The sequence below is a fragment of the Ranitomeya imitator genome, chromosome 4, assembly GCF_032444005.1.
Source record: "Ranitomeya imitator isolate aRanImi1 chromosome 4, aRanImi1.pri, whole genome shotgun sequence".
NCBI lineage: Eukaryota > Metazoa > Chordata > Amphibia > Anura > Dendrobatidae > Ranitomeya > Ranitomeya imitator.
This window is the reverse complement of record NC_091285.1, coordinates 607,664,154-607,690,882: the sequence shown is the minus strand read 5'-3', so window position 1 is coordinate 607,690,882 and position 26,729 is coordinate 607,664,154. Positions and strand designations below refer to the sequence as shown.

Here is a 26,729-nt window from a genome sequence, read left to right as displayed (position 1 = left end):
TGTTGTTCCACGGAGCCTCGGCTGTCAGGTGGCAAAGCCATTAGTACGTTTTCTACCAGTGTGTACTTGTATTCATGCATTTTGCAATCCCTCTAATGATGGTACACTGTCCTTATAGCGGGATTCCTGCAGGTTGGCCATCCAGTAATCTACACTGGTAAAAATACGGGCAACTAGGCGATCATTCTGCAGGCACTGCAGCATGTATTGGCTCATATGTGCAAGGTTACACAGAGGCAACGAGAAGCTGTCCTTGGTGGGTGGTAAATCGCCTGGGTACACTGTATCCAACCAGCCAGGTTCCCGTAATGCCCGTGAGTTGATCTCAGTGCCACCCTGCTGTGAACACCGATGATCATTATCATCATTCCAAACGGTCCCCTGGCTGTACAATTGGGTACCTGGCTGTTGTTGGGACAGTAACCCACCCTCCGAGCCACGTGTGAATGACAGGCCTAATAACAGTGCAATTTGGCTCTGCTCCTCCTCCTGTGCCATCACTTCATCCATCATGGACTGAATTGTTTTTTTCTAGCAGGCATATAATTGGTATAGTAACCAGAGCTGTGGAGTCGAAGTCGTGGAGTCGGCCTCCATTTTGGTGGAGTCGGAGTCGTAGAGTCAGCATAAAGTGGACAGACAGACTCCTAAAATATATAATAAATGGGGTTCAGGAGTTCATTGCAGGATGTGCTGTAAATGTTTTCATAAATTTTGGAAAGTTCTAGGATGGCCTATAAATGTCTGTTCTGTTCCTGATCTAAAAACCTAGGCTTTTAGCCAAGATGAATCTGTGCTGCACCTTATGTACATGCTCAGTAGTGAGGAAGGGCTGTGGAGTCGGAAGTCACGGAAATTGAAGAGTCGGGAGTCAGAATCGGTGGTTTGGCTTACAGACTCCACAGCTCTGTCATCCACTCATCTGTCTGTGGTTTTATCACAGTCCAGAGGTCTGTTATGTGATATCTCAACCAGAGGAGTTTAACAGCCTACTATCATTTCCCCCTGGCTGTGCTCAAGTTAGTGGTGCAGGTCTTCCTGTGACAGAATGAGGAGGTGGTGGAGGAAGAAAAGTAGAAAGAGGAAGCAACCTGGACAGATAAACATCCAATACTAAGTGGTGGTAAGACATGAGCTAGGAGGCCTTCCACCTCTGCCTCAGCCGCCACTACATTTACTCAGTGGGCAGTTAAGGAGATGCAACGTCCCTGGCCATGCTTACTGGTCGACATATCGACGGTGCTTAAGTGGACCTTACCACTGATGGCATTGCGCAGTACACACTTTGGTTCAGAACATTTATGCCTCGCTTCAGGGTATGATGGTATAGAGTGCAAGCCACCCGTCGATTGTTGGCAGCACATTCCATAAAGAAATGTCAGGTCAGGAAGCCAGATGACCATGGTCCTCAGGTGCCAACTGTGCATTTTATGCACTGGACAAGGTGGAAGATAATACACAGGAACTGGAGCCACTCTCAGCCATCCAATCTAACACTTTTCAACATTTTGTGGCCTCACCATTTTGCAGCAGTATTCGGACCCACGAAACGACGCATAATGTCTTATCGCCTGCGTACACCAAAGGAAGGTGTTGTATTTAGGTACGTAGCAGATACAGAACAACCACATCCTCTCCCTGCATCAGCTACAACACCTCCACAACCATGGCCACATCCACATCCCTTATTTGATGCTCTCCTCATTTTTGGAAGTTGATTTTCTAAACACTAGTCACAATTAGATGGTGGAAGAGTAGATTTATTTATTTGCAACAGTACTAGAAAAAAAAACCATAGCGGTACTGAAAAATGATTTCTTTGGCCTAGAAATGGCAACTAGACGGCTGATGCGGTATATTGATTTGCAAAACGATTAGAAAAATACACGGCAGTCCTGAAAAATGATTTCTTTGGCCTACCAATGGCAATGAAATGGCTGATATCAATAAATAATCTCAGACTACTATAAAAAACACGAGCTTAAATTAACAGTACTCCCACAAGCGGGGGCAGTCACTATCTGTCCCTCACTCCAGCTGCGTCCTATCCCTACACTAATGAAAGAATAATGGAGGTGGCACTCAATCAGGCCTTTATACGGGCCGGTTCATACATACTGCGCAGGCCAATCACAGCCATGCTAATACTTGGCATGGCTGAGATGGCTCTGTAAGTGCCCACAGTCTAAAAGCTGCGCTGCACTGCACTGCAGCCTTTTAACAAGCTTTATTAGACTAGTGAACCCGAACAGGAAACCAGACATGCAGTAAAGTCTGTGTTCAGGGTCCGGCACAAACCCCAAACTTTCTAGTTCGGGTTCGCTCATCCTATATAGGAGGAAAGCATATACTGTATGAACATATGCATCCAAGTATTCTTTGTGCATAATACTTGATGAGTGTCAGCCCATTTTCTCTGCCTTCTTTCTGTTGATATGTTTCTCCCCGACTGCTCTTAGAATTGGAATGTGGGAGGAAACCGGAGTACCCGTAGGAAACCCATGCAAACACGGGGAGAACATACAAACTCCTTGCAGATGTTGTCCTTGGTGGGATTTGAACCCAGGACCCCAGTGCTGCAAGGCTGCAGTGCTATCCACTGAGCTACCGTGCTACCCATTATTTTCATTACTTTATGTCTTCACTGCCTCCTGCTGGGGATAGGTTTCTCCCAGACAGATCTTAGCATTGAAAAAGCTGCATCTCATGGAAGTACACTAGAGATTCTGAATGACAGACTAGCAGTATAATTTAGGGGAGGTTTATTAGTGCAGCTAACCATTGTATGGACTCGCTATATTACCAGAAAAATTATATATTTAGTTGCATGAGAGGACCAACAGAAGGTCAGGATGGATCTGGATGGCGAGGTGAGAAGTATGAAAGCAGCCAGGAGAGATCAGACAGGTGAGGAATTCATCCTGCAGTTCACAGGAAATCAGAGACTGACGTCCTATCTGCATAGGAGAGTAAATACCAGACTGGTGGTCAGAGTTGAGAGAACATTACACAGATGCACATAATGAAAGTAAGAAAATGTATGGAAACAACTGATCTAAAATAAAACTAAATTAAGCTACTAAAATGCTGCATTATACATGAAAATAAAATAACCTGAAATACTATATTAAACCGAGAAGTGGTTGCTACAAATATAACCCCAAAGAAGGTTGTTATTAAAGGAGTGGATGTGTTCAGCATCTAGACAGCAATATAAATCCAAGAGTTTAATATTGCATTACATATTTTCACGCTTATGGTGACCAACCATAATTCAAGGTTTCTCAAGTTTGCCAGTACCAGAGGTTTGGGTTTCTCCACATTAGGTAGCAGAGGTTTTCATAGTGTTGCCAGTTTATTAAAAAGCAAAAAAAAAGTAACAGAACAAATGCTTTGTAACACTTAGGACAAGCTTTGCACACACACACAAAAAAAAGTATGCACTCTATATAATGAGATCCAACTATTCCTTCATTAGGACACGGAAACAATTGCAAGATCAGACGGTGCCACAAGCAGAAGTTTGGGTTATGGGCCCGTTTAAGTAGTTACATCGGTAGAGCCCAGTTGAAACTATTGTGTGGGATAACAAGAAGCAGCTTTGAATGAGCAGAAATGATGACTATTTAAAGACCTAACAAGCTGAGGTTTTATAACTAGGATAATAGCAGATGATTCTGCGATGTGGAGGACAGGATTTCATTGGAAAAGGATGACGAAGGTGGTTCAGGAAGTGATTCTGTGACTCATCCTATGAAGCGACTCTGGAGGATAGCTGAGGTCATCAGAAAGGGTCTCCAGGAAAGATGCTCACACACAAGTGGTCACTTTCTTAAAGACGTTCACATCGTGTTGCTAGTAAATTATGCTGCCCTAATTTTGGGGAGCGCTGTGCTGCTGATAATTATGGTTTTTATGCCCTCTAAAAAGGCATTGCATCCAACAAGTTTACTTGGGCAGATAGTCAAGAGCCATGCAGACGCTTGTTCTCTTGTCATTGGGTTGTCCAAGTGGGCCAATGACCGACATTTGCACACAGATTATAACTGATTGATGGTGAATTCAGCAGGGAAAGGGGATCCTTCTAATAGGTAGGGCTTGTCCAAAGCTAGCAATGCCTATAGGCAAAGTAGTCAGCTGTACTTGAGACTAGCGCCTTAGCTCCTGCACCCCATCACCCAAGTAATGGCAGCTGCTGACCCAGTCTTAATGACAGGAGCACTCTGATAGGGATAGACCTGACCATTGAGGTAATGAGGGTGGAAGACCAGAAAAAGCTGCCCATTCATCACTTCATCTGAAGACTGCCACATAAATGGTCACATCGGTAATTAAAATGTACGGAGGACAAAATGAGAATAGCCGCCTCTTATTAAAAAGCAGCCACGCTGCACCGTTTGCGTACATCCCATAGAAAAGAATGGGAGTTTTGGAAATGGCTCGGGACAGCAAGCTATGCTGTTTCGGCAACCAGGGAACTACGCCAATAACAGGGTCGCAAACTTTGCTAAGTGGTTTCCATTTATGCTGTGCTCAACTGTTTCCGTAACTCTGCTTGTGGTGGTCGGGACTTAAAAGCAGTAATTCCCTTTGTGCCCATGAGAGACAAAAATGGGATAGAAGGGGATGACGGTGAAGCCCACTGCCTCCTGTTACAGCAGCTTTTGCCTGGTCTTAACACTGGTTACTCATCTCTAGAATCTTATTCACAAACCCGTCCACCATGATGCAGCTTCAGCTTTGTACATCTCCACCCTTATGGCTTTCTGACGACCCTTTTGTGCTCTTAGGTCCTTTCCACACATCAGGTTTTTGACGTCAGGCACAATCCGGCGAATTTAAAAAAAAAAAAAAAAACAACAGAAAAAAAATGGATCCGGGGATAGAGTTTGGACATCCTATTCGAGAGAGAGAGAGAGAGATATAGAGATAGACCAGAATGGAAATGCATGATTTGCTTAGAAAAACGGAATCGGTCTCTGGATTCCATCATTTCACCTCACGTTTCGCCTGGTTTTCGCGGGATCTGTCGCTGTGCATTTTTTCGCCGGACAGAAAAAACGTTCCTATGTACGTTTTCTCCAGCCACCGGAAAACAAATTTTCAATGGATCCGGCAAAAAAAAAAAAGGATGAAACGTGAGGCTATCCGGCGCTAATACAAGTCTATGAGAAAAAAATGGATCCGGCGGCAACTTTTGCCAGATCTGTTTTTTTGAAAATTCGTCGGATTGTGCCTGACAGCAAAAACCTGAAGTGTGAAAGGGGCCTTAGTCTGGTCACAGATCCAGGATCATTTCCTTACAATCTCTAGCCCTGATCTTCTCCCGTGCTGCACCTACTTTTGGCACATAAAAGTCAGCTTGATCCATTTTCTTTAAAACTAATTTCCTCACATTTCTTCCAAAACTTTGCAGCTGAAATCACAGTTCGCAGCCCACACACAACCTGACAATGTTATAATCAAGTCTATGAATCTCAAAAAGACAACCGCAGCCAAATAGTAGCAGCAAATTCCCCATATGCTCTATGTATTGTTTGGTTTTCGCCATCCTTAATGGAAGACTTGGCCGATTCATGAGACTGTCATCTTGTGTATACGGACACATTTACTCCTAGAAAATACTCTAGTACTGAACTGTTGTATTCAGCATCAATGAAAAGGCTGGAGAGACCGTCGACAAAAATACTTAGAAGTTATTGACTTGCTTGATTTCCCTTTATTTCAATTTCTTTACAATGAGCACCTGCATTGCTTCACAATTACTAGTAGTGACCCTGCTGCTTTCTCACCAAGCAGCCTCCATTCCTGATAATTACAAGCAGCGTACCTGCTTCTTTATCTACAATATAACATCGTTCAGCTCATACCTGACAATTAGTGTGGGCTTTCTATAACCGGCATATTGACGAAGCCCCTAATAGACTAATTGTACTTAGGAAAAAGTAATTAGGCATCTAATGACAGAAGTAAAGCTTCCATTAATAAGCACTGTTTACGATCATTATTTTATTATGCATATACAAATTAAAAGGCTATACTGGGGGTGCAGAAGATTTAGTTTGTAGAAAATTTAGTGTTGCCAAATGATAACCTATAAGCCGATACATCATAACCACCTAATAGTTAAATTTAGCTCCAAAAATCCACTTTCTCTGTCTCTTGCCACTGCAGAGCCGTCCCCCCATCCCATGTGCCACTGCAGAGCCTAACCACCCAACTCCACATGCCACTCCAAAGCCTAACCACCCACTCCACGTACCGCTCCAGAGCAGACTTCTGTATCCCACGTGCCACTCCGGAGCTGCCCCCATCCCATGTGCCACTCCAGAGCTGTCGCTCTTACCACTCTCTACCCCCCTCCACTTCTCTTTATCCCATCTCAAAGCCTTCATTCAGACTTTATTACCCCCACTATTCACCTAATGGATCCTCCTGGTCTTTATCCAACTCTATCCCACCATCTATCCCCAAGGCTACTCTTCTCACTTTCTCCTACCCCATTATACTTTAAGCCCATATAGGCCAGAGACTCAGTATAGCATTAGCCTAATTATTGTTAGACTATAATTTCAGAGTAGCTTTCACACCCACTACAGAGATGGCTATAATAATATATAGATATCAAAAAATGAGGCAGCACTCCATAGGAGTGCTGCCTCATTTTTTGATATCTATTAACGTGGATGATCGCTGGACTGATTATCTTGGGGCGCTGCACCTGAAGCTAAGTATTTTTGTGCTGTTCCTTTTTTGCTATGTATATATATATATAATATATATATATATATATATATATATATATATATATATATATATATATATATATATATATATATATATATATATATATATATATTATACACACACTATATAATTGTCTAAGGGGTACTTCAGTCTGTCCTTCTGTCTGTCTGTAACGGTTATTCGTTCGCTGATTGGTCTCGCCAGCTGCCTGTCATGGCTGCCACGACCAATCAGCGACCCGCACAGTCCGGAAGAAAGTGGCCGCTCCTTACTCCCCGCACTCACTGCCCGGTGCCAACATACACCCCTCCAGTCTGCCCTCACACAGGGTTAATGGCAGTGTTAGCGGACCGCGTTATGCCGCGGTGTAATGCAGTCCGTTACCGCTGCTATTAACCCTGTGTGACCAAGTTTTTTTTACTATTGACGCAGCCTATGCAGCGCCAATAGTAAAAACATTGAATGTTAAAAATAATAATAAAAAAAATAAAAATAAAAAATGATTATATACTCACCTACGACGTTTTTCCCGCTCCTCGCGATGCAACCGGCACGTTCCGGTCGCACGGATGATCTGGCAGAAGGACCTGCCATGACGTCACGGTCATGTGACCGCGACATCACCACAAGTCCTGCGCGCCTGCGCGGAAAGGACCTGCCGGGACAGCACAATCATGTGACCGCTACACGGTCACGTGACCGCGACGTCAGCACACCCTGGAACCGGAAGATGCCGCCTGCACCCCACACAGGCGACAGTGCTACAACGCGCCTGCGGAAGGTGAGTATATGTTTAGTTTTTATTTTTTTTTTTACCTGTGTCATACGTGGCTGGGCAATATACTACATGGGCGGTGCAATATGCTATGTGGCTCTGTTCTGTATACTACGTCACTGGGAAATATACAATGTGACTGGGCTATATATATATATTCTAGAATATGCATGTCCACGTAGTATATTGCCCAGCCACGCAGTATATTGCCCAGCCACGCAGTATATTGCCCAGCCACGCAGTATATTGCCCAGCCACGCAGTATATTGCCCAGCCACGCAGTATATTGCCCAGCCACGCAGTATATTGCACAGCCACGCAGTATATTGCACAGCCACGCAGTATATTGCACAGCCACGCAGTATATTGCACAGCCACGCAGTATATTGCACAGCCACGCAGTATACGTATGTAACAGATTAAAAAATAAAAAAGAAACATATACTCACCTTCCGAGGGGCCCTTTGTAGTCCTGTCGCCTGTGTGCGGTGCACACGGCAGCTTCCGGTCCCAGGGTTGGTATGAGCGCAGGACCTGTGATGACGTCGCGGTCACATGACCGTGACATCATGACAGGTCCTTCTCGCATAGCATCCTTAGCACCGGAACCTGCCGCTTGCACTGCCAAAGACAGGGGCGACGTCTGAGGGTGAGAATAAGCTTTTTTTCTTTTCATTATTATTATTTGTAACATTAGATATTTTTACTATTGATGCTGCGTATGCAGCATCAATAGTAAAAAGTTGGTCACACAGGGTTAATAGCTGCGTAACCGGAGTGCGTTACACCGCGGTTCGGTAACGCTGGCATTAACCCTGTGTGAGGGCTGGCTGGATGACTGGAGGGGAGTATGGAGCGGGCACTGACTGCGGGGAGGAAAGAGCGACCATATTGCCGCCGGTCTGTGGCCGTTGCTGATTGGTCGTGGCAATGGTCGTGGGCGCTTTGCCACGACCAATCAGCGACTTGGATTCCATGACAGACAGAGGCCGCGACCAATGAATATCCGTGACAGACAGAAGGACAAACAGAAAGTTGGAAGTGACCCTTAGACAATTATATAGTAGATTGAATATAATATATTATATATATATATATATATATATATATATATATATATACATATACATATACATACATATACATATACATATACATATACATATACATATACATATATATATATATATATATATATATATACACTAGATTGTGGCCCGATTCTAACGCATCGGGTATTCTAGAATATGCATGTCCCTGTAATATATGGACAATGATGATTCCAGAATTCGCGGCAGACTGTGCCCGTCGCTGATTGGTCGAGGCAACCTTTATGAGATCATCGTCGCCATGGCAACCATTATGACATCATCGTCGCTGTGCCTGTTGCTGATTGGTCGAGGCCTGGCGGCCTCGACCAATCAGACGCGGGATGTCTACGTCCTTTATGACATCATCGTCGCCGTGCCCGTTGCTGATTGGTCGAGGCCTGGCGGCCTCGACCAATCAGAGACGCGGGATTTCTACGTCGATGCTGTGCCAGGCTCTGAGAGCCGGGATTTCCAGGACAGACAGACAGACAGACAGACAGACAGACAGACAGACAGACGGAAAAACCCTTAGGCAATTATATATATATATATATATATATATATATATATATATATATATATATATATATATATATATATATATATATATATATATATATATATATATATATATTCTCAAAGTGTTGACAGGGTTAGGTTATTTGACCAAGTCAGCTTAGGAAAGCTTAAAGTAAAGTAAAAAAAAAAAAAAAAAAAAATTTTTACTTTGAGCTTTCGATGGTCCTAGTTGGTTCCCTGGACCTGGACGGGCGCTCCAGCTTGTGAAGTGCGGTTAGCCATTTTGTTTGTTTTAGCTTAGGAAAGCTTGTCTTGACCTTTTATTTTTGGTTGGAGATATCTGTTGGATGGTAGTGGGACGGATCACTCCCTCAAGTCCAGTTTTGTGTTTGGATTTCACTTGTAGCGGAGCTGAAGGTGCTGTGGATGTATGACTGGCTGTGTGAAGCCAACACAGACGAGAGTCAGCGACGTGGACAAACACGATAGCACCCGAGAACCTTACGGGAGTGCAAGTGCCAGCTGCACTGGACCTTATTCACTTATTCCCAGCTGCGTTCCAGAGGTGACCGATTTCATATCTGCCGTATTTGGACAATAAAAGACGTTTTACTTAGTTGCCCGAGTCACTGTCCCACAGGGATTCACGCTCTCATATATCTGAATGCAGGTTGTAAAGAATGGCCGATGCCATCCATATTTTCTATATTTTGTACCATTATCAGTGTTTTACAAAGTGTTTGAATACTGGGGAAAAAGGAGGAAATTGCATAACGTAGAAGCGAGAGACATTAGGTACCTGTAAATCTGGCCAAAAATGTACTCCTGTCCCTGACATTTATGGCAGAGATGCACAGGACTTGTGAGATGCGCCTAATACTTTAAGTGGTGCGCACTTCTTAAAGTATTAGGCGCATCTCACTAAATCACTTGGGGTAGGAAGGAGTTAAAGGATAAGAGTCCCCCATGGATATTCAATCCCATCATCTCTGCAGTAGCTGGCTCATGCTAATGATGAGCCTATGAAAAGAGAACAAGTTTGGAGACAAAATTGAAATATTAACTGCTGCACCCTGCATGGTGGTGCCGCCTGGGGCGAGGTTTTCTTTGAGTATAACAGAAATCGTCTGTTTGGGAGAACTGAGCCTATCCCAAGTAAATATTAGCTCATGGTCGCACATGGAAATGAGTCAGCTGTCATCCATTCTTCGTATGATTCCCCGGAATGGAAACCAGCTGATAAAAGAGGAGTGAAGCATATGATGTTGGCACATGGCATGTAAGACCTTACACATAGCTGTAGGAGTGCTACAACACGCCATCATGGTGTATGTTTAGCTCTAGCGCATGCATTGTGTGTCCTATTATGTCACAGAGAAATAGGGAGGATGGAAAATCGGCCCGTACGGAGACGTAGGAAATGAGTCCTCAGTGTCAGGATTTCTAGCGATATCACATTCCAGGCAGTAGAAAGCTGATACAAGCCTGTAGCACTTGCAGAAAGCAAAGGATTAATGTATTAATCCACCACAGATAGGACCTGTTAATCTCCTGCAGAGGTGACAGTGTTCCAAGTTTAGACACAGTAAATAAAGTGAATTAAGAAGGCAAAAAGGGACTACTGGAAGATGACTGAGTGAGAGGACCCTGGCCATCATAGATACCAATGTTCCTAGTGATTATTTATAAAAAAAAAAAAAAAAGTAGGCGAGTTCTCGCTAAGACAGCTCTTTTCTATATGGTTATACAGCGGCATTCAATTGGTCAGGACTCCGCAGTTTAGAACACATAGTGATGGGCCCTACCTGTCCAGGTATCACACTGACTGCCGTTCCTGTGCATGGCCTCCATGTAATGCTACCTTTCTGCTATGGTAGCCTCTACAAGGGGAAATATTTAGCTTTTTTACTTTAGCAGAATTTAACTGCCCCAGTCAGCTGATTATTACTGGATTAATTTGTAAAAGCGGTTGTGTACTGCTTCTACCGCTAGGCAGAAACCACCCACTGACGACAGGGCGCAATGTTTCTAACTTTATTCCCCCTGGCAGTATTTGGTTTCAGTCATGGGGACGGAGCGGCCGCTGTAATCGCGCCCCAGTTGCTCCTCTGTATACACAGGGGTGGCTGAACCAGCGTCAGAGCCGCCCCTGTGACAAACAGAATGCTGCCAGGAAGACTAAAGCACATTACTAAACCATGTACACTCCTCAACCAAGAATCTGCAAAAACCCTAGTCCATGCCCTCATCTCCCGCCTTGACTACTGTAACCTCCTGCTCTGTGGCCTCCCCTCGAACACTCTCGCACACCTCCAATCTATTCTAAACTCAGCTGCCCGACTAATCCACCTGTCCCCCCGCTATTCCCCGGCCTCTCCCCTCTGTCAATCCCTTCACTGGCTCCCCATTGCCCAGAGACTCCAGTACAAAAGCCTAACCATGACATACAAGGCCATCCACAACCTGTCTCCTCCATACATCTGTGATCTCGTCTCCCGGTACTTTCCTGCATGCAACCTCCGATTCTCACAAGATCTCCTTCTCTACTCCCCTCTTATCTCTTCTTCCCACAATCGTATACAAGATTTCTCCCACGCATCACCCCTACTCTGGAACCCTCTACCACAACACATCAGTCTTTCACCTACCATTGAAACCTTCAAAAAGAACCTGAATGACCTCTTCCGACAAGCCTACAACCTGCAGTAATCACCGATCGACCAAACCACTGCACGACCAGCTCTACCCTCACCTACTGTATCCTCACCCATCCATTGTAGATTGTGAGCCCTCGCGGGCAGGGTCCTCACTCCTCCTGTACCAGCTGTGACTTGAACTGTTCAAGATTATTGTACTTGTTTTTATTATGTATACCCCTCCTCACATGTAAAGCGCCATGGAATAAAATGGTGCTATAATAAATAATAATAATAATAATAATAATTTTCTCCCTGCAACGTTCGGCTACATGTTGATTCGTAACGCTATTAACTTGCAGGTTAACCCCATATCTGCAGGTTAATAGTGTTTTTTGCTGATGTCAGGTTCCCTTTATGTTACAGATTTTTTCATTGCATATTTTAGCCCTTTTCCCCAATTTGATACATCATCAGATAGACATGTACCCATAAACAGAGCAATTTTACAATTCAAAAAAGTCACTTTCAGATGAGAAAAATGCTCTATTGATACAAAGCCGGGGTCCGATGACAACTGCTATTAAGTGAAGAGATGACAATTTTTTTTTTGCTATTAAATTCTCTGACGGATGGAGCAGGTTCACTTACTTATCAAAAGAAGCAGAGATTATTTGCAGGAATGTTCGTACTTGCTCAAATACTGTTGCATTTATTCTATGAGGGACTATGTACAGAAAGTCACCAGGCATCCACCGTGCATTAGCACCCTGTCCCAGTATGAAGAAGCCCAAGGATATTTTCTTGCAGAGACATCTGATAAGGCATGATTGCATTAGGCGGATTATTAAGTAAAGCATTACCTTGAGGTCCCGGTGGATGATAGGAATTTTGCACTGATGAAGACGAGCCACTGCTTCACATGTGTCGCAAAATACCTGCAACACCTCCGTCTCGGTAAATCCAGTCTGTAAACGTTGGTTCATTAGATTGACTACCTGCCCCCCTGCAAAAATAAAAGACTAACAGGTTACGTACCCCAACTATTGGGGGTAACGAAGTTTCTGTTAATCCCCATGTGCATTACAATACAGACAACAAAATGTCTCTAATTGAAATACCCCTTTAAATGGGACGTTAGTAACGCTACAATACATTGTTACCAGATGGCGAAAGATTGCCAAGTATTAATAAAAAAAAACAAACATACAACTTAGACATGATGGCTGCAGGATACAAGCACCCAAGGATAAAATCTGGCGTAAACAAGAGTAAAAATGTAATAATTATTAGGGACAGAATACCCCCCAGAAAACACGTGTGCGCCAAATATAAAAACAAACCATTATACTTTCTGATATTCCTAAACACGGGTATACTACCCTTAGCAGGGGCCAGCAATATTTCATCAGTACAATAGATGGGCTTTGGCACTCCTGAATGTAATTGGGGCCCTGCATTGTGCTGATCAGAGGGGTTCCTGGACGTCAGATCCCTACTGATCACATGGAGATAAACAATCTTTAGAAATGAACAACAATCATAATGGCCCCAGACACGTTAAATAAAAAAATCAGAACAACATGCAGATATCGGTGGGATCGACAGTCTATTGTGTATGGGTCCTCTTGACTCTCTCCCGTCAGATTATGTTGGGGTAAAGAAGAATCCGGCATGTTCGATTTCCAGCAGCTGATCCTTTTGTTATGCCGATGGACAGCCAGGGGGAGCCACCGGCTGTCAATCAGCATGACATCGGCAGTCACGACCTGGCAACAGAGCAGAGAAGACAAGCCGCTGCTCTGTTGACTTGACGTTATATATATTTTTAGTGTTCTACCCTTTAAGATTTTATGTACACAGAAAAGCAATGCCAACAGACCTTCCAGTGTGACTCAGAGTCTGTACAGGCCTGTATAGGAGATCCATAGGCACTAGAGATGAGAAATTCAATTTTAACACGTCACAAGGCCTCAAATGGCATGATAACGTCACAGGGCCTAGAAGCAACAGAGACGTCCAGAATGCTGGGCAAAGAAGTGAAGATCGGTAGCAAAGGAGGATCAGACTGGACCAGGGCCAGCGCAAATCAAATTGCTCATCTCTAATAGACACTCCTGGTAACTCTATAGGTAACACCATCTTCCTGTAAGAGCCTGGCAGAATACTTGGGAAAATATGTCAGGTTATGGAGCACTTTCTTCAAAAACCTGCACTCAAAACTGGCTAAAATATAAGCTGTCCTGTGAAATAGGTACATGGTCACCTGCAAGAAGTTCATATGCTCTCCTCATGTTTGTGTGGGTTTCCTCTGGGTTCTACAGTATTCTCCTACACTCCAAAAACATACTAATAGGACAAATAGATTGTGAGCCCCAATGGGGACAGTGATGATAATGTCTGTAAAGCGCTGTGGAATTAATGGTGCCACATAAAAAGTGATCAAAACAAATGGCTCACCGCTGTGCCCACAGCCTTCTCATAATAGCTATTCCACAAAAAAAAATATTCTAAAATTAGCCAAAAATAATTACTGCCTAATTGTTGAAGTCCTACCATGTCATATAAGTAACAATAAAAAGAAACGTTAAAGCTGGAGAGACAAAAAGTGGAAATGGGGTCTTATCTGATAGCATAACTTATCATTGTGGTTTGGTCCTGATGAAGAGGCTTGGAAACCTTGAAACGCGTTGACAAATAAACCACCGTATTCCTCATTCATTGCATAGAAGTAACAATATAAATCCCTTTTCTTTAACCTCACCTCGACAGTAATCCATGAGGATAAGGACTTCCCAAACATCTCCACTGCTCATAGAATTAATGCTGGAGTCTATGTACCCAACAATGTTCTTGTGCCCCGAGAGATCCCTCTGCAAACAAAATAAAACAGTGGAAGATCAGTGAGGAGTACAATAACTGGAGGACCAGTAAGGAGTACAAAAACCTGAAGATCAGCAAAGAGTAACAATAACTGGAGGGTCAGTGAGGAGTACAACTGGAAAAATCAGCGAGGAGTAACACTAATTGGAGTACCAGCGAGGAGTATAGTAACTGGAGTACCAGCGTACAGTAACTGGACTACCAGCGAGGAGTACAGTAACTGGAAGACCAGCGAGGAGTATAGTAACTGGAAGACCAGCAAGGAGCAACAATAACTGGAGGATCAGTGACGATGACAATAACTGGTGGATCGTTGAGGACAACAATAATTCATGGATCGTGAGGACAACAACTTGTGGAGGACAAGAACCAGAAGAGTACTAACTAGAGGATCAATGAGGAGGATAACTGCAGAAAAAATGTATCAGAGGTAGAAAACTTCAAGCGCAACTAATACAGAACTCTTCTGTATCTGCTGTCTACTGTCAAGTGGAAAGTATGGAGGGGTGGACGCATAAAAAAAAAAAAAAAAAAATTACATTTAGGTCAAGGGCTTTTTCCTGACTTACGTTATTGTTACATGCAAATCTAATGTTATTATTTTTTTAGGCTCAGAAACATCTTTAAATCAGATCGGTCATCTGCTTTCATAACAACAATAGTATAGATTATACACTAGACTTTTTTGTATTTATTTATTCATCTTTAAACATGATGAGGCTGGTGTACTTTAATTGAAGATCAAGATGGCCAATGCATAATCCTGACATTAAATTGCGCAGAGGGACTTCTAAAACACATGGGAAGTGAGCTTTAATAAAGAGTAATAATTCAGCCATTCTGAGATTGATTTACAAAGTAGGCACACCAGCCACATCAGGTCTAAGAAACATGTCATTAAATTGACACGGATTGCATTGTGAAATCTGATTAAAGAATTGCTTTAGTTCTCTTAATAATGATCCTCCTCTGTATATTTCCTTTTACGTCCACGTGTATGAAATCGCCTTTACAATCCACCCTGCTTTGCTGACCATCATTTTGATATACATGCATTTATGCTCGAAGAAAAATACAGGAAAAGAGATGACAGCAGTTCACAGGCAAATGGAAAAAAAAACACCAAAATACGGATATAAATGTGTTTATATATGGAAGGTTAATTATTAAAAGTGCACTCAGGTTTCAGAAAATATAAAATAAATATAGGATATGAAAAGAAAGATTTTTCAAACTCGACCTGCAAAAAATGACTACTTGTACATTCCCTGAAAACCAAATGATGTGAGCCCATGGTGACCCTGGGTAACAGAATATTAGCATTTTATATGTTTGTGTTGGCGAGTATCTACGACCACGGCGTTACTGTATAATGCTGTCACAGGATACCTGGAATGTGAAGTATTCGCTCCATACCCTTTTTCTAAGCCAAATTATTTGATAACTGAAAGCAGTCCTCCGGCAATATTCTGAGGGAACGTCCTCTATTCTTGCCACTTGGACAGAGGTGGCCGCAATCTAGCAGGCCATTACTGCGATGCATTGCTCAGAATTCGGCTTCCTTTTCTAGGCAGCATCAAAAGGTTACTATCACACCGTCATCCGTTTCACACCAGCCCCCTTACCATGATCTGAATCTCTCGCTTGCAAACCTGAAGGTCATGTTCACTATTCACATACATGCGCTTCAGAGCCCGTCTCATGCCATTACTGGTGCGGACAAGGAAGACCAGGGCAAATCCACCTGTTCAAAGAGAAAAAAAGAAATACAGATTTAGAGTCAAGTCTATCAACAGATAAATCTGACATCCGTGATTTACAGTCCGAGTACGGCCCTCAACTTCAGAAATGATCGCAGGTGAGAAGATCCGCAGTCAGTCCAGGTATCAAGTCTGGCCTTATTCACCCAATACCTCATTTACTAACAGATGTCAGAAATGTCTCATTAGGTGTTAACATGAGCTGGCCTGGTGGAGTACGGGAGTACCACTGACCCCAAACCGGATGGCTGCAGTATCTGACACAATAATGGCATCACAGGTACATTAAAAGCCTCTTCTGTTTAGAGGTAAATCACTTACCATTAGGACCTACAAGACATGATAAACAGCAATATCAATAGTTTTAGGCAGGGGGTGGTAAAAATGATGCAAAATCAGACTGCTTTCGAAACATAAGGGTGGTCCACTACTTTAACACCATCAATGTGTGATCGGTGGAGGGTGCGACACAGCACCTCTGCCGATCAGCTGCTGTTCCCAGGGTTTTTACGGACTGAAAGAATGGAGAATGGAGAATCTTTTTATCCTGGTGGTCCACAAATAGTTACCGCCATTACTCTGCGCAGCAAGTATGTGTATCTATGGACAGTACTTGCCAATGACTGGTACTTATATAATATAATGGGTTGAAGCATGCCACAATATTTAGAAGTACACGGAAATACAATACAACTCCATGTAATTCTACAAATGCCACTATGGACCTGTAATACAGCCCTATACACGAGCCCTTTCGGGAATATTACCTGCCCTAATGCATTGTCAGAACAGGCTCCACTTTACGTTCAATAAATCTTCAAAAAGGGGTCAAGTCCCATTACTGTTATTTACATTGGTGCAATGTCATCCTGCGATTTCTCCTTGCAATCTTGGATGTAAATGAGATTGTGTATAATGGTCCGCGGTGCCTTCCTGCGGGCGCTGCACTTATTATGGGCCGAGAACGGCTTCCCATCACCTGGGGATGGTTCTATTCTGGAGTGGATGAAGGAAGTGGTGAAGACGAGGTTTAGGTTCGTTCTTCTCTGGGAGTTATTTATACATGCAAAAAAATGCACGCATCCAAGGTGTGGATGATCAGTAACAGGGAACAGATGGGCTCCTCGCAGGATTATTAAATGTCTTTCGAGAGAAACTTCTGCAGCCAGAAAATGCGATGTCAAAACCACATAAACGCAGACTTTTTTTTATATTCCCAGTAAATAATTGTACACCGTAGCGCTGCGCCTTTTCTTTGTGACTGAATCTATTAATCAGCAGATTTAATATGTGCATCTAATTACATTCCCCAATTAACTCACTGTTACAATATTCCAGCAGAAATCATGATCTGGATGATGTGTATCTGAGGAAGCTGTTATGGTGCCGAGCACCATCCCAATCTGCCTACACGTAAAAATACCGGCTTCCTGTAATCACCACTATTGGGCGGTCAGTATATAACTTCATACAGACCCTCATGACCTGAGAAGTGGCTGTATACAGATTGTTCCCCCAGTGGAAATATTTTAAAGTGCTCCTGTTTGGACTGAGAACGTCGTCAATCATCCATCAACTGTACATTTACCCTGAGTATAGTTAATAATTTATGTACGTGGTTGACCCCTTTCATCAAACTTCTGCCTGCAGGATCAGTTAGGTGTTAAAACAAACAACATTTAAAGAAACCGACCTTTACGCATCCACCCCAGATTCAGCTGTGTATGTCGTTGCCCGTGTGTCTGTTTGGCTGCAGCGGTGATGGCGCAACCCACTTAGCTCAGCAAGCTGTTGCAGCGCTATCACAGAGACGTCCCCTAAACGACAGAGGCCCAGCAGCAGAGTTTGGGTTTTTAGACCTATGAGGGGCGGTCATTAAAGATTTCCCCTGACCCACTTCTATTTATCACTGGATGCTGAAACTGCATATGTGTAATGATATAAGTCTCTATAGGTTACGTGCCAATTTGCAACTGAGAACTGATAACGGTCTTGATTTTACAGGTGCTGAAGTGGTGGGAGGTTGGATAATGGATCCAGTGGAATAGAGAGCAGTCATCAAGTTTATTTACTTGAAAGGCCGCACACCAAAGAAGAGGTTCGATGAGATCAAAGAGGTTTATGCTGATGATTCCCCATCATTTGATGTAGTCAAGAACTGGCATGGTCAATTCAAATGTGGTCGGACTTCAGTGCAAATAGCTCCAATTCCAGGGCGACCCACTCTGCTATTGAGGAACACACCATCCAGCAAGTGAAGTTTAACATTTTGGAAAATCACTGCGTAACCATTTGCCACCTAGCCCAAAATGTCAAGGCCATCTTCACATGCATAAGATATCCGCTCCCTGAGTTCCCCAGCTGCTTACACCTTTCCAGAAGCAGGAACGAGTCGAATGCTCTCAGGCTATGTGCACACGTTGCGGATTTCTGTGCGGATTTTTCTGCTCAGTTTTTGAAAAATCCACAGGTAAAAAATGCACTGCGCAATGCACCTGAGTTTTACCACCTGCGGATTCCTATAAAGGAACAGGTGGAAAACGCTGCAGAATCCGCAAAAAGAATTAACAGAATTAACAGAAAATAAAAAACAGGGTTCTGCGCGGTATTTTCTGTAGCATGTGCACTGTGGATTTGGTTTTCCATAGGTTTACATGGTACTGTAAACCTGATGGAAAACTGCTGCAAATTTGCAGCGTCCAATCCACAACGTGTGCACATACCCTCAGGCTCTATTGACGATGTGCTATGGAAACCAAGAGGAGACAACAGACTGATCACACAGGATCATAGTGATGGACCCAGCTTTCATCCTGAGACTAAAGTCCAGTCGATGCAATGGAAGCATCATGACTCACCGCCTCCAAAGAAGGCACGTGCCCAACCCTCGGCAGGCAAGGACATGCTCACAGTATTTTGGGACCAGCACAGAGTAGTATTTATGGATTTCTTAGCAAAGGGTACCATGATCACTGAGGCAATCTATGCTTGACTGCTGCAGAAATTGCCAGAGGCCATCAAAACCAAGAGACATGGCAAGCTCACGAAAGACATCTGCCTTCTGCAAGACAATGCACCAGTTCACAGCTCACATGTTCCCCAAATGGAAGCTTGCTCCTGCGGCTTTGAAATCCTACCGCATCCTCCTTATTCATCCGACCTCGCACAATTGGACTTCCACCTCTTTCCAACAACTATTTTTGAAGGGCAAGCATTTTCTAGATGATGAGACTGATTTCTAAAGTCAAAATGTGGCTTTTGGAGCAACCTGTGGACTTCTACAAGCAAGGTGTTTACAATTGCTTAATGAGATGGGAGAAGTGTGTGTTCCTAGGTGACACCTATGCATTGAAAGACTAATAACTAGTGTTGAGCGACCTTGACCTTTTTAGAGTCGAGTCGTGTTTCGCGAAACCCGACTATCTTAGAAGTCGAGTCGAGTGGAATCGGCCGATTATGGCGAAAAGTCGGGTATCGCCAGAAACACGAAACCCAATGCAAGTCAATGGGGGAGCATAGTCGGCAGTGAGTGGAGGCCAGGAAAACACCTACACTGCCCATTTTAATGGCAAAAACATCCATTCTTGTTACAGAAGCTTGTCAATCGTAATTTAGCATATAATAATTGGAAGGCATTTGAAATTGGGGGTAATTTGGCTAAAATTGTGGGGGGTAGGGCTGGTTCAAGTAATTAGTGGGCCCAGTAAATCTGGACCACGTCACGGCAGTGGAGCAGGGAGAGGTAAGTATTTCAACTTTGCAAGTGCTGTGATCCTGAGCAAGCAGGGGGGGCCCACTCGTTGGCATTGGCACTGGCACAGGGCCCCTCAAAGTACAGCGGTGTGTTTGCACGGCGGGGGTGCCTCCCACCGGCAGCAACACTTTTGCGTACTATGAGAGGCCCTGTGCCAGTGACGTCGCCAACTAGTATTCCTCCCCCCACCTGATGAAGGAACCTGCACTTTCATCTGCACCTTCCTCTTTGTCCCCGTGTAAGGTGGTATGGTATGCGGGAAGAGGAACCTGACTTTCAGCAGGGTCACAATCTTGCTGTGTAGCGTGCACGGGGAATTTTGCGTTATGGGTCAATGTACCAGCAGACTCATCTATCACTGGCTGGGCAATGGGCAAGATGAGGAGGAAACAGATATAGGCCCAAAGAATAAAGTTGGCTAAATGCAGTTCAAAATTGGTAACACAGGACTAACCAGGGGGCATTGCAGTGGAGGACAACTGGAATGAGAGGCTGACACAGAGTAGGCCCAAATCAGTAAGTAGTCGAAATGCAGTTCAAAATTGGCAACCGTAGTAAACAGGCGGGACAGCTTTGTTCAGTGGAGGAGAACAGCAAGGAGTGGCAGACACCGATAGTAGGCCCCAAACCAACTAGTACGCCAAATGCAGTTGTTCCGTTTAACCACAATTTAATGAGAGCCTGAAGATAGAAGTTCAGGAAAGGCAACCTGGAGAACACCTTGGAGTGGAACACACCATCTCTCTACACCCCATACCCAATTTGTAGGCCTAATGCAGTGTAGTTTTCTACAACTACTAAACGAGTGTCGGAAGACCGAAGCAATGTGGACGAAGCCTGGGGAACACCTTGGAGTGGAACACACCATCTCTCTACACCCCATACCCAATTTGTAGGCCTAATGCAGTGTAGTTTCCAACAACTACTAAACGAGAGCATTAAGATCGAAGCAATGGCGAGGAAACCTGGGGCACACCTTGGGGAGGCAGACACCGTTGGTAGGCCCTACCAAAGTTGTACCCCCAATGCAGTTTTAAAATTCCTAGAGGCTGAAAACAAGACTATTGACGCTCAGCTTTTTTCAAAGGAACACAGCTGAATTTAGTGGCGCTGACAGACACAGGTAGTAGGCCTTAAACCAAAAATGTGGCTCACTGCAGCTTAAAAAAAGGTTACAGGGGTACACAGGCAGCAGTGCTCTGGGCAGTGGAGGACAATTTCAATAGTGGACCGCAGACAGACTTTGTACGCCTACTATTAAAAAAAGGATGCTCTATGCAATTAAAAATAGGTTCCAGGGGTCCACGGGCAGCAGTGGTGTGGTCAGTGGACGAGTATTGGAAGGAGGGACCGCAGACAGGCGTAGTAGGCCTAACATAACAAAATTAGGCTGTAGACACTGTAAAATTGGTTCCAGGGGTACACGGGCAGCAGTGGTGTGGTCAGCGGAGGAAAATTGGAATTAGGGACTGCAGACAGACTTTGTAGGCTGTCCCCTGTGGACCATGCATCCAACACATTAACCCAGTGCGCCGTAATGGACACGTAACTTTGTGGACATGCCTACTGGTCCATGCGTCTCTTGTCAGCTGCACCTTTCTACTGTTTGATTGCCTGAGTGCTATGACAATGCAGACTTTTTCATGCCGGTGGAGGGCTGGGATGGCTTTTCTCGCAAAAGAAATGTCGACTGGGTAGCTTGAACCGTTGCACAGCGTAGTTCATCTGGGCTTTCTAAATATAAAACAAAGAAAAAAAAAGGAGGCTACATGCACTTTCAGCTGGGTTCCAGGGGTACACGGCTAGCATTGGTCTGGTCAGTGGAGACCTATTGGAAGGAAGGACCGCAGACAGGCATCGAAGGCCTAACATAATAACAGATGGCTGTAGGCAATTTTAAATTGGTTCCGTGGGTACACAGGCAGCAGTGGTGTGGTCAGTGGAGGCCTAGTGGAAGGAGTGACCGCAAACAGGCATCGAAGGCCTAAAATAAAAAAATTGGGCTGGCTGTAGGCAATTTTAAATTGGTTCCGTGGGTACACAGGCAGCAGTGGTGTGGTCAGTGGAGGCCTAGTGGAAGGAGGGACCGCAGACAGGCTTCGAAGGCCTAACATAACAAAAATGTCAATACAATGGTATTGTCAGTGCCAGGCATTGAAGGATGTCAGCGCATAGACTAAACATTGGTGGAGCTGTGAGAGATAATTTTGCAAGTGGTAGAGCACTGTTTGAGCTGGGGTGGGGGGGGGGGGGAACTGTCTTGTGGCCGGCGGTACAGGCCCAGGGCCCCTCATATTACAACGGTGTGTCTGACGTTGGGTGCGCACCACCACCGCCAGAGACACTTTATTGTACTATGAGGGACCCAGTGGCAGTGCCGTCGACCAAAAGCGGGCACACCCACCTCTTCAGACAAACAGCACTCTCACAGGTGCTGGCGCCAAGTGGCGATACCACGGCCCCGTGTGGGGAGTTTGGCCATTTAGTGAGGTGTAAACATGTCGTATGCTGGACAATCAGGTGCAGAAAATTACGAGATTGGAAAAGTCATTCAGAATAGTCCACAGGCAAGACCTTTTCATAGGAAAGCTAGGTGTCAGCCGGGCAAGGTGGGCCAAAAGATTTCGAAATCCAGTTGTGGTTCATTTTAATGAAGGTTAGATCATCTACATTTTGGGTAGCCAGACGAGTCCTTTTTTCTGTTAGTATTGAACCTGCAGCACTGAATACTCTTTCTGATAGGACACTAGCTGCCGGGCAAGCAAGCTCCTGCAATGCATATTCTGCCAATTCTGGCCAGGTGTCTAATTTGGATGCCCAGTAATCAAATGGGAATGACGGTTGAGGGAGAACGTCGATAAGGGATGAAAAATAGTTTGTAACCATACTGGACAAATGTCTCCTGTCACTTTGAATTGATGCTGCAGTACCTGTCCTGTCTGCGGTCATAGCAAAATCACTCCACAACCTGGTCAGAAAACCCCTCTGGCCAACGCCACTTCTGATTTCTGCCCCTCTAACACCTCTGGTCTGCTGGCCCCTGCAACTCGTGTGAGAACGATCACGGGCGCTGTGTGCAGGGAATGCCAGAAGCAAACGGTCAACAAGAGTTGATTGTTTGGTTGCTAATATTAGTTCCAAGTTCTCATGTGGCATTATATTTTGCAATTTGCCTTTATAGCGAGGATCAAGGAGGCAGGCCAACCAGTAATCGTCATCGTTCATCATTTTAGTAATGCGTGTGTCCCTTTTGAGGATACGTAAGGCATAATCCGCCATGTGGGCCAAAGTTCCAGTTCTCAAATCTGCGGTTGTGCTTGGTTGAGGGGCAGTTTCAGGCAAATCCACGTCACTTGTGTCCCTCAAAAAACCAGAACCCGGCATTGCCGCGCCAACAATTTCCAGTGGCCCCGGAAAAGCTTCCTCATTAAAAATATACTCATCCCCATCATCCTCCTCCTCTTCGCCCGCTACCTCGTCCTGTTCACTGCCCTGGCCAGACAATGGCTGACTGTCATCAAGGCTTTCCTCTTCCTCAGCTGCAGACGCCTGATCCTTTATGTGCGTCAAACTTTGCATCAGCAGACGCATTAGGGGGATGCTCATGCTTATTATGGCGTTGTCTGCACTAACCAGCCGTGTGCATTCCTCAAAACACTGAAGGACTTGACACATGTCTTGAATCTTCGACCACTGCACACCTGACAACTCCATGTCTGCCATCCTACTGCCTGCCCGTGTATGTGTATCCTCCCACAAAAACATAACAGCCCGCCTCTGTTCGCACAGTCTCTGAAGCATGTGCAGTGTTGAGTTCCACCTTGTTGCAACGTCTATGATTAGGCGATGCTGGGGAAGGTTCAAAGAACGCTGATAGGTCTGCATACGGCTGGAGTGTACGGGCGAACGGCGGATATGTGAGCAAAGTCCACGCACTTTGAGGAGCAGGTCGGATAACCCCGGATAACTTTTCAGGAAGCACTGCACCACCAGGTTTAAGGTGTGAGCCAGGCAAGGAATGTGTTTCAGTTGGGAAAGGGAGATGGCAGCCATGAAATTCCTTCCGTTATCACTCACTACCTTGCCTGCCTCAAGATCTACAGTGCCCATCCACGACTGCGTTTCTTTCTGCAAGAACTCGGACAGAACTTCCGCGGTGTGTCTGTTGTCCCCAAACACTTCATAGCCAATACAGCCTGCTGACGTTTGCCAGTAGCTGCCCCATAATGGGAGACCTGGTGTGCAACAGTGGCAGCTGCGGATGGAGTGGTTGTGCGACTGCGGTCTGTGGACGAGCTCTCGCTTCTGCAGGAGGACGAGGAGGAGGGGGTGCGAATGGCTACAGCCAACTGTTTCCTACACCGTGGGCTAGGCAGAACTGTCCCAAACTTGCTGTCCCCTGTGGACCCTGCATCCACAACATTCACCCAGTGTGCCGTGATGGACACGTAACGTCCCTGGCCGTGCCTACTGGTCCATGCATCTGTTGTCAGGTGCACCTTTGTGCTCACAGATTGCCTGAGTGCATGGACGATGCGCTCTTTAACATGCTGGTGGAGGGCTGGGATGGCTTTTCTGGAAAAAAAGTGTCGACTGGGTAGCTCGTAGCGTGGTACAGCGTAGTCCATCAGGGCTTTGAAAGCTTTGCTTTCAACTAACCGGTAGGGCATCATCTCTAACGAGATTAGCTATGTGGGCGTTCAAACCCTGTGTACGCGGATGCGAGGCTAAGTACTTCCTTTTTCTAACCATAGTCTCATGTAGGGTGAGCTGGACTGGAGAGCTGGAGATCGTGGAACTAGCGGGGGTGCCGGTGGACATGGCAGACAGAGACGGTGGGAGATGGTATTGTTGCCGCCGGTGCCCTAGATGCAGTGTTTCCTACTACGAAACTGGTGATTCCCTGACCCTGACTGCTTTGGCCTGGCAAAGAAACCTGCACAGATACTGCAGGTGGTGCGGAAAATGGTGGCCCTACACTGCCGGAAGGGATGTTGCGTTGATGACTAGCTTCATTGGCCGAGGGTGCTACAACCTTAAGGGACGTTTGGTAGTTAGTCCAAGCTTGCAAATGCATGGTGGTTAAATGTCTATGCATGCAACTTGTATTGAGACTTTTCAGATTCTGCCCTCTGCTTAAGGTAGTTGAACATTTTTGACAGATGACTTTGCGCTGATCAATTGGATGTTGTTTTAAAAAATGCCAGACTGCACTCTTTCTAGCATCGGATACCTTTTCAGGCATTGCAGACTGAGCTTTAACCGGATGGCCACGCTGTCCTCCAACAGGTTTTAGCTTTGCCACGCGTTTTGGGCAAGATGCGGGCTTGGCAGATGGAACCTGTTGCGATGTTGATGCCTGCTGCGGCCCCGCCTCCTCCGCTTCAGAACTGCTGCCGCCTGCACCCTGTTCCCCCAATGGCTGCCAATCGGGGTCAAGAACTGGGTCATCTATTACCTCTTCTTGTAGCTCGTGTGCAACTTCGTCTGTGTCACCGTGTCGGTCGGTGGTATAGCGTTTGTGATGGGGCAACATAGTCTCATCAGGGTGTGATTCTTGATCATTACCCTGCGAGGGCAATGTTGTGGTCTGAGTCAAAGGACCAGCATAGTAGTCTGGCTGTGGCTGTGCATCAGTGCACTCCATGTCAGATTCAACTTGTAATGGGCATGGACTGTTAACTGCTTCACTTTCTAAGCCAGGGACGGTATGTGTAAAGAGCTCCATGGGGTAACCCGTTGTGTCGCCTGCTGCATTCTTCTCTGTTGTTGTTTTTGCTGAAGAGGACAAGGAAGCGACTTGTCCCTGACCGTGAACATCCACTAACGACGCGCTGCTTTGACATTTACCAGTTTCACGAGAGGAGGCAAAAGAGCTAGAGGCTGAGTCAGCAAGATAAGCCAAAACTTGCTCTTGCTGCTCCGGCTTTAAAAGCGGTTTTCCTACTCCCAGAAAAGGGAGCGTTCGAGGCCTTGTGTAGCCAGGCGATGAACCTGGCTCCACAGCTCCAGACTTAGGTGGAATATTTTTTTTCCCACGACCACCTGATGCTCCACCACTACCCTCATTACCAGCTGACAATGAACGCCCCCGGCCACGACCTCTTCCACCAGACTTCCTCATTGTTTTAAAAACGTAACCAAACTAACGGTATTTGTTGCGGTCACACAACTTACACGGTGAGCTATAACTTCAGTATGATTTAGCTACCCCTTTACAGGTGGGTGAGACCGCAAGGAAAATCAGGCACAATGTTACACACTCTGTTTTTGGTGGCAACAAATGAGAGAGATGCCACACACGCAGGACTGTCACTGAAGCACAAATGTAAATATTTATCTCCCACTGATTGATTTAGTGATTTTTTCAGGTAGATTTTGGAACCCAAATCAAGCAAAAAAAATAATAGGCTTTCTATGGCCCACAATTGGAGAGAGAGAGAGAGAGAGAGATGGCACACCCAGGAGTCAAGACTGGCACACAAGCAGAAAGGGCAATATTAATCTCCCACTGATTTGTTTTTTTTTTTTTTTTCAGGGAGACTTTAGAAAAAAAAAATAATA

The 26,729-nt window shown here is 45.0% G+C and overlaps 1 protein-coding gene across 11 annotated transcripts in view; it reads right to left on the bottom strand.

The window, feature by feature from the left end:
- Positions 1-26,729, bottom strand: part of AAK1 (AP2 associated kinase 1) — a 153,088-nt gene that overhangs the window by 62,945 nt on the left and 63,414 nt on the right. For all 11 annotated transcript variants that reach the window (XM_069766557.1, XM_069766559.1, XM_069766558.1 and 8 more), the window contains exons 2-4: positions 16,277-16,395; positions 14,533-14,641; positions 12,632-12,774 (exon numbers count right to left, since the gene is read on the bottom strand). In XM_069766557.1, coding sequence (XP_069622658.1) covers positions 12,632-12,774; positions 14,533-14,641; positions 16,277-16,395 — 371 coding nt within the window. The remainder of the gene's footprint in view (positions 1-12,631; positions 12,775-14,532; positions 14,642-16,276; positions 16,396-26,729) is intronic.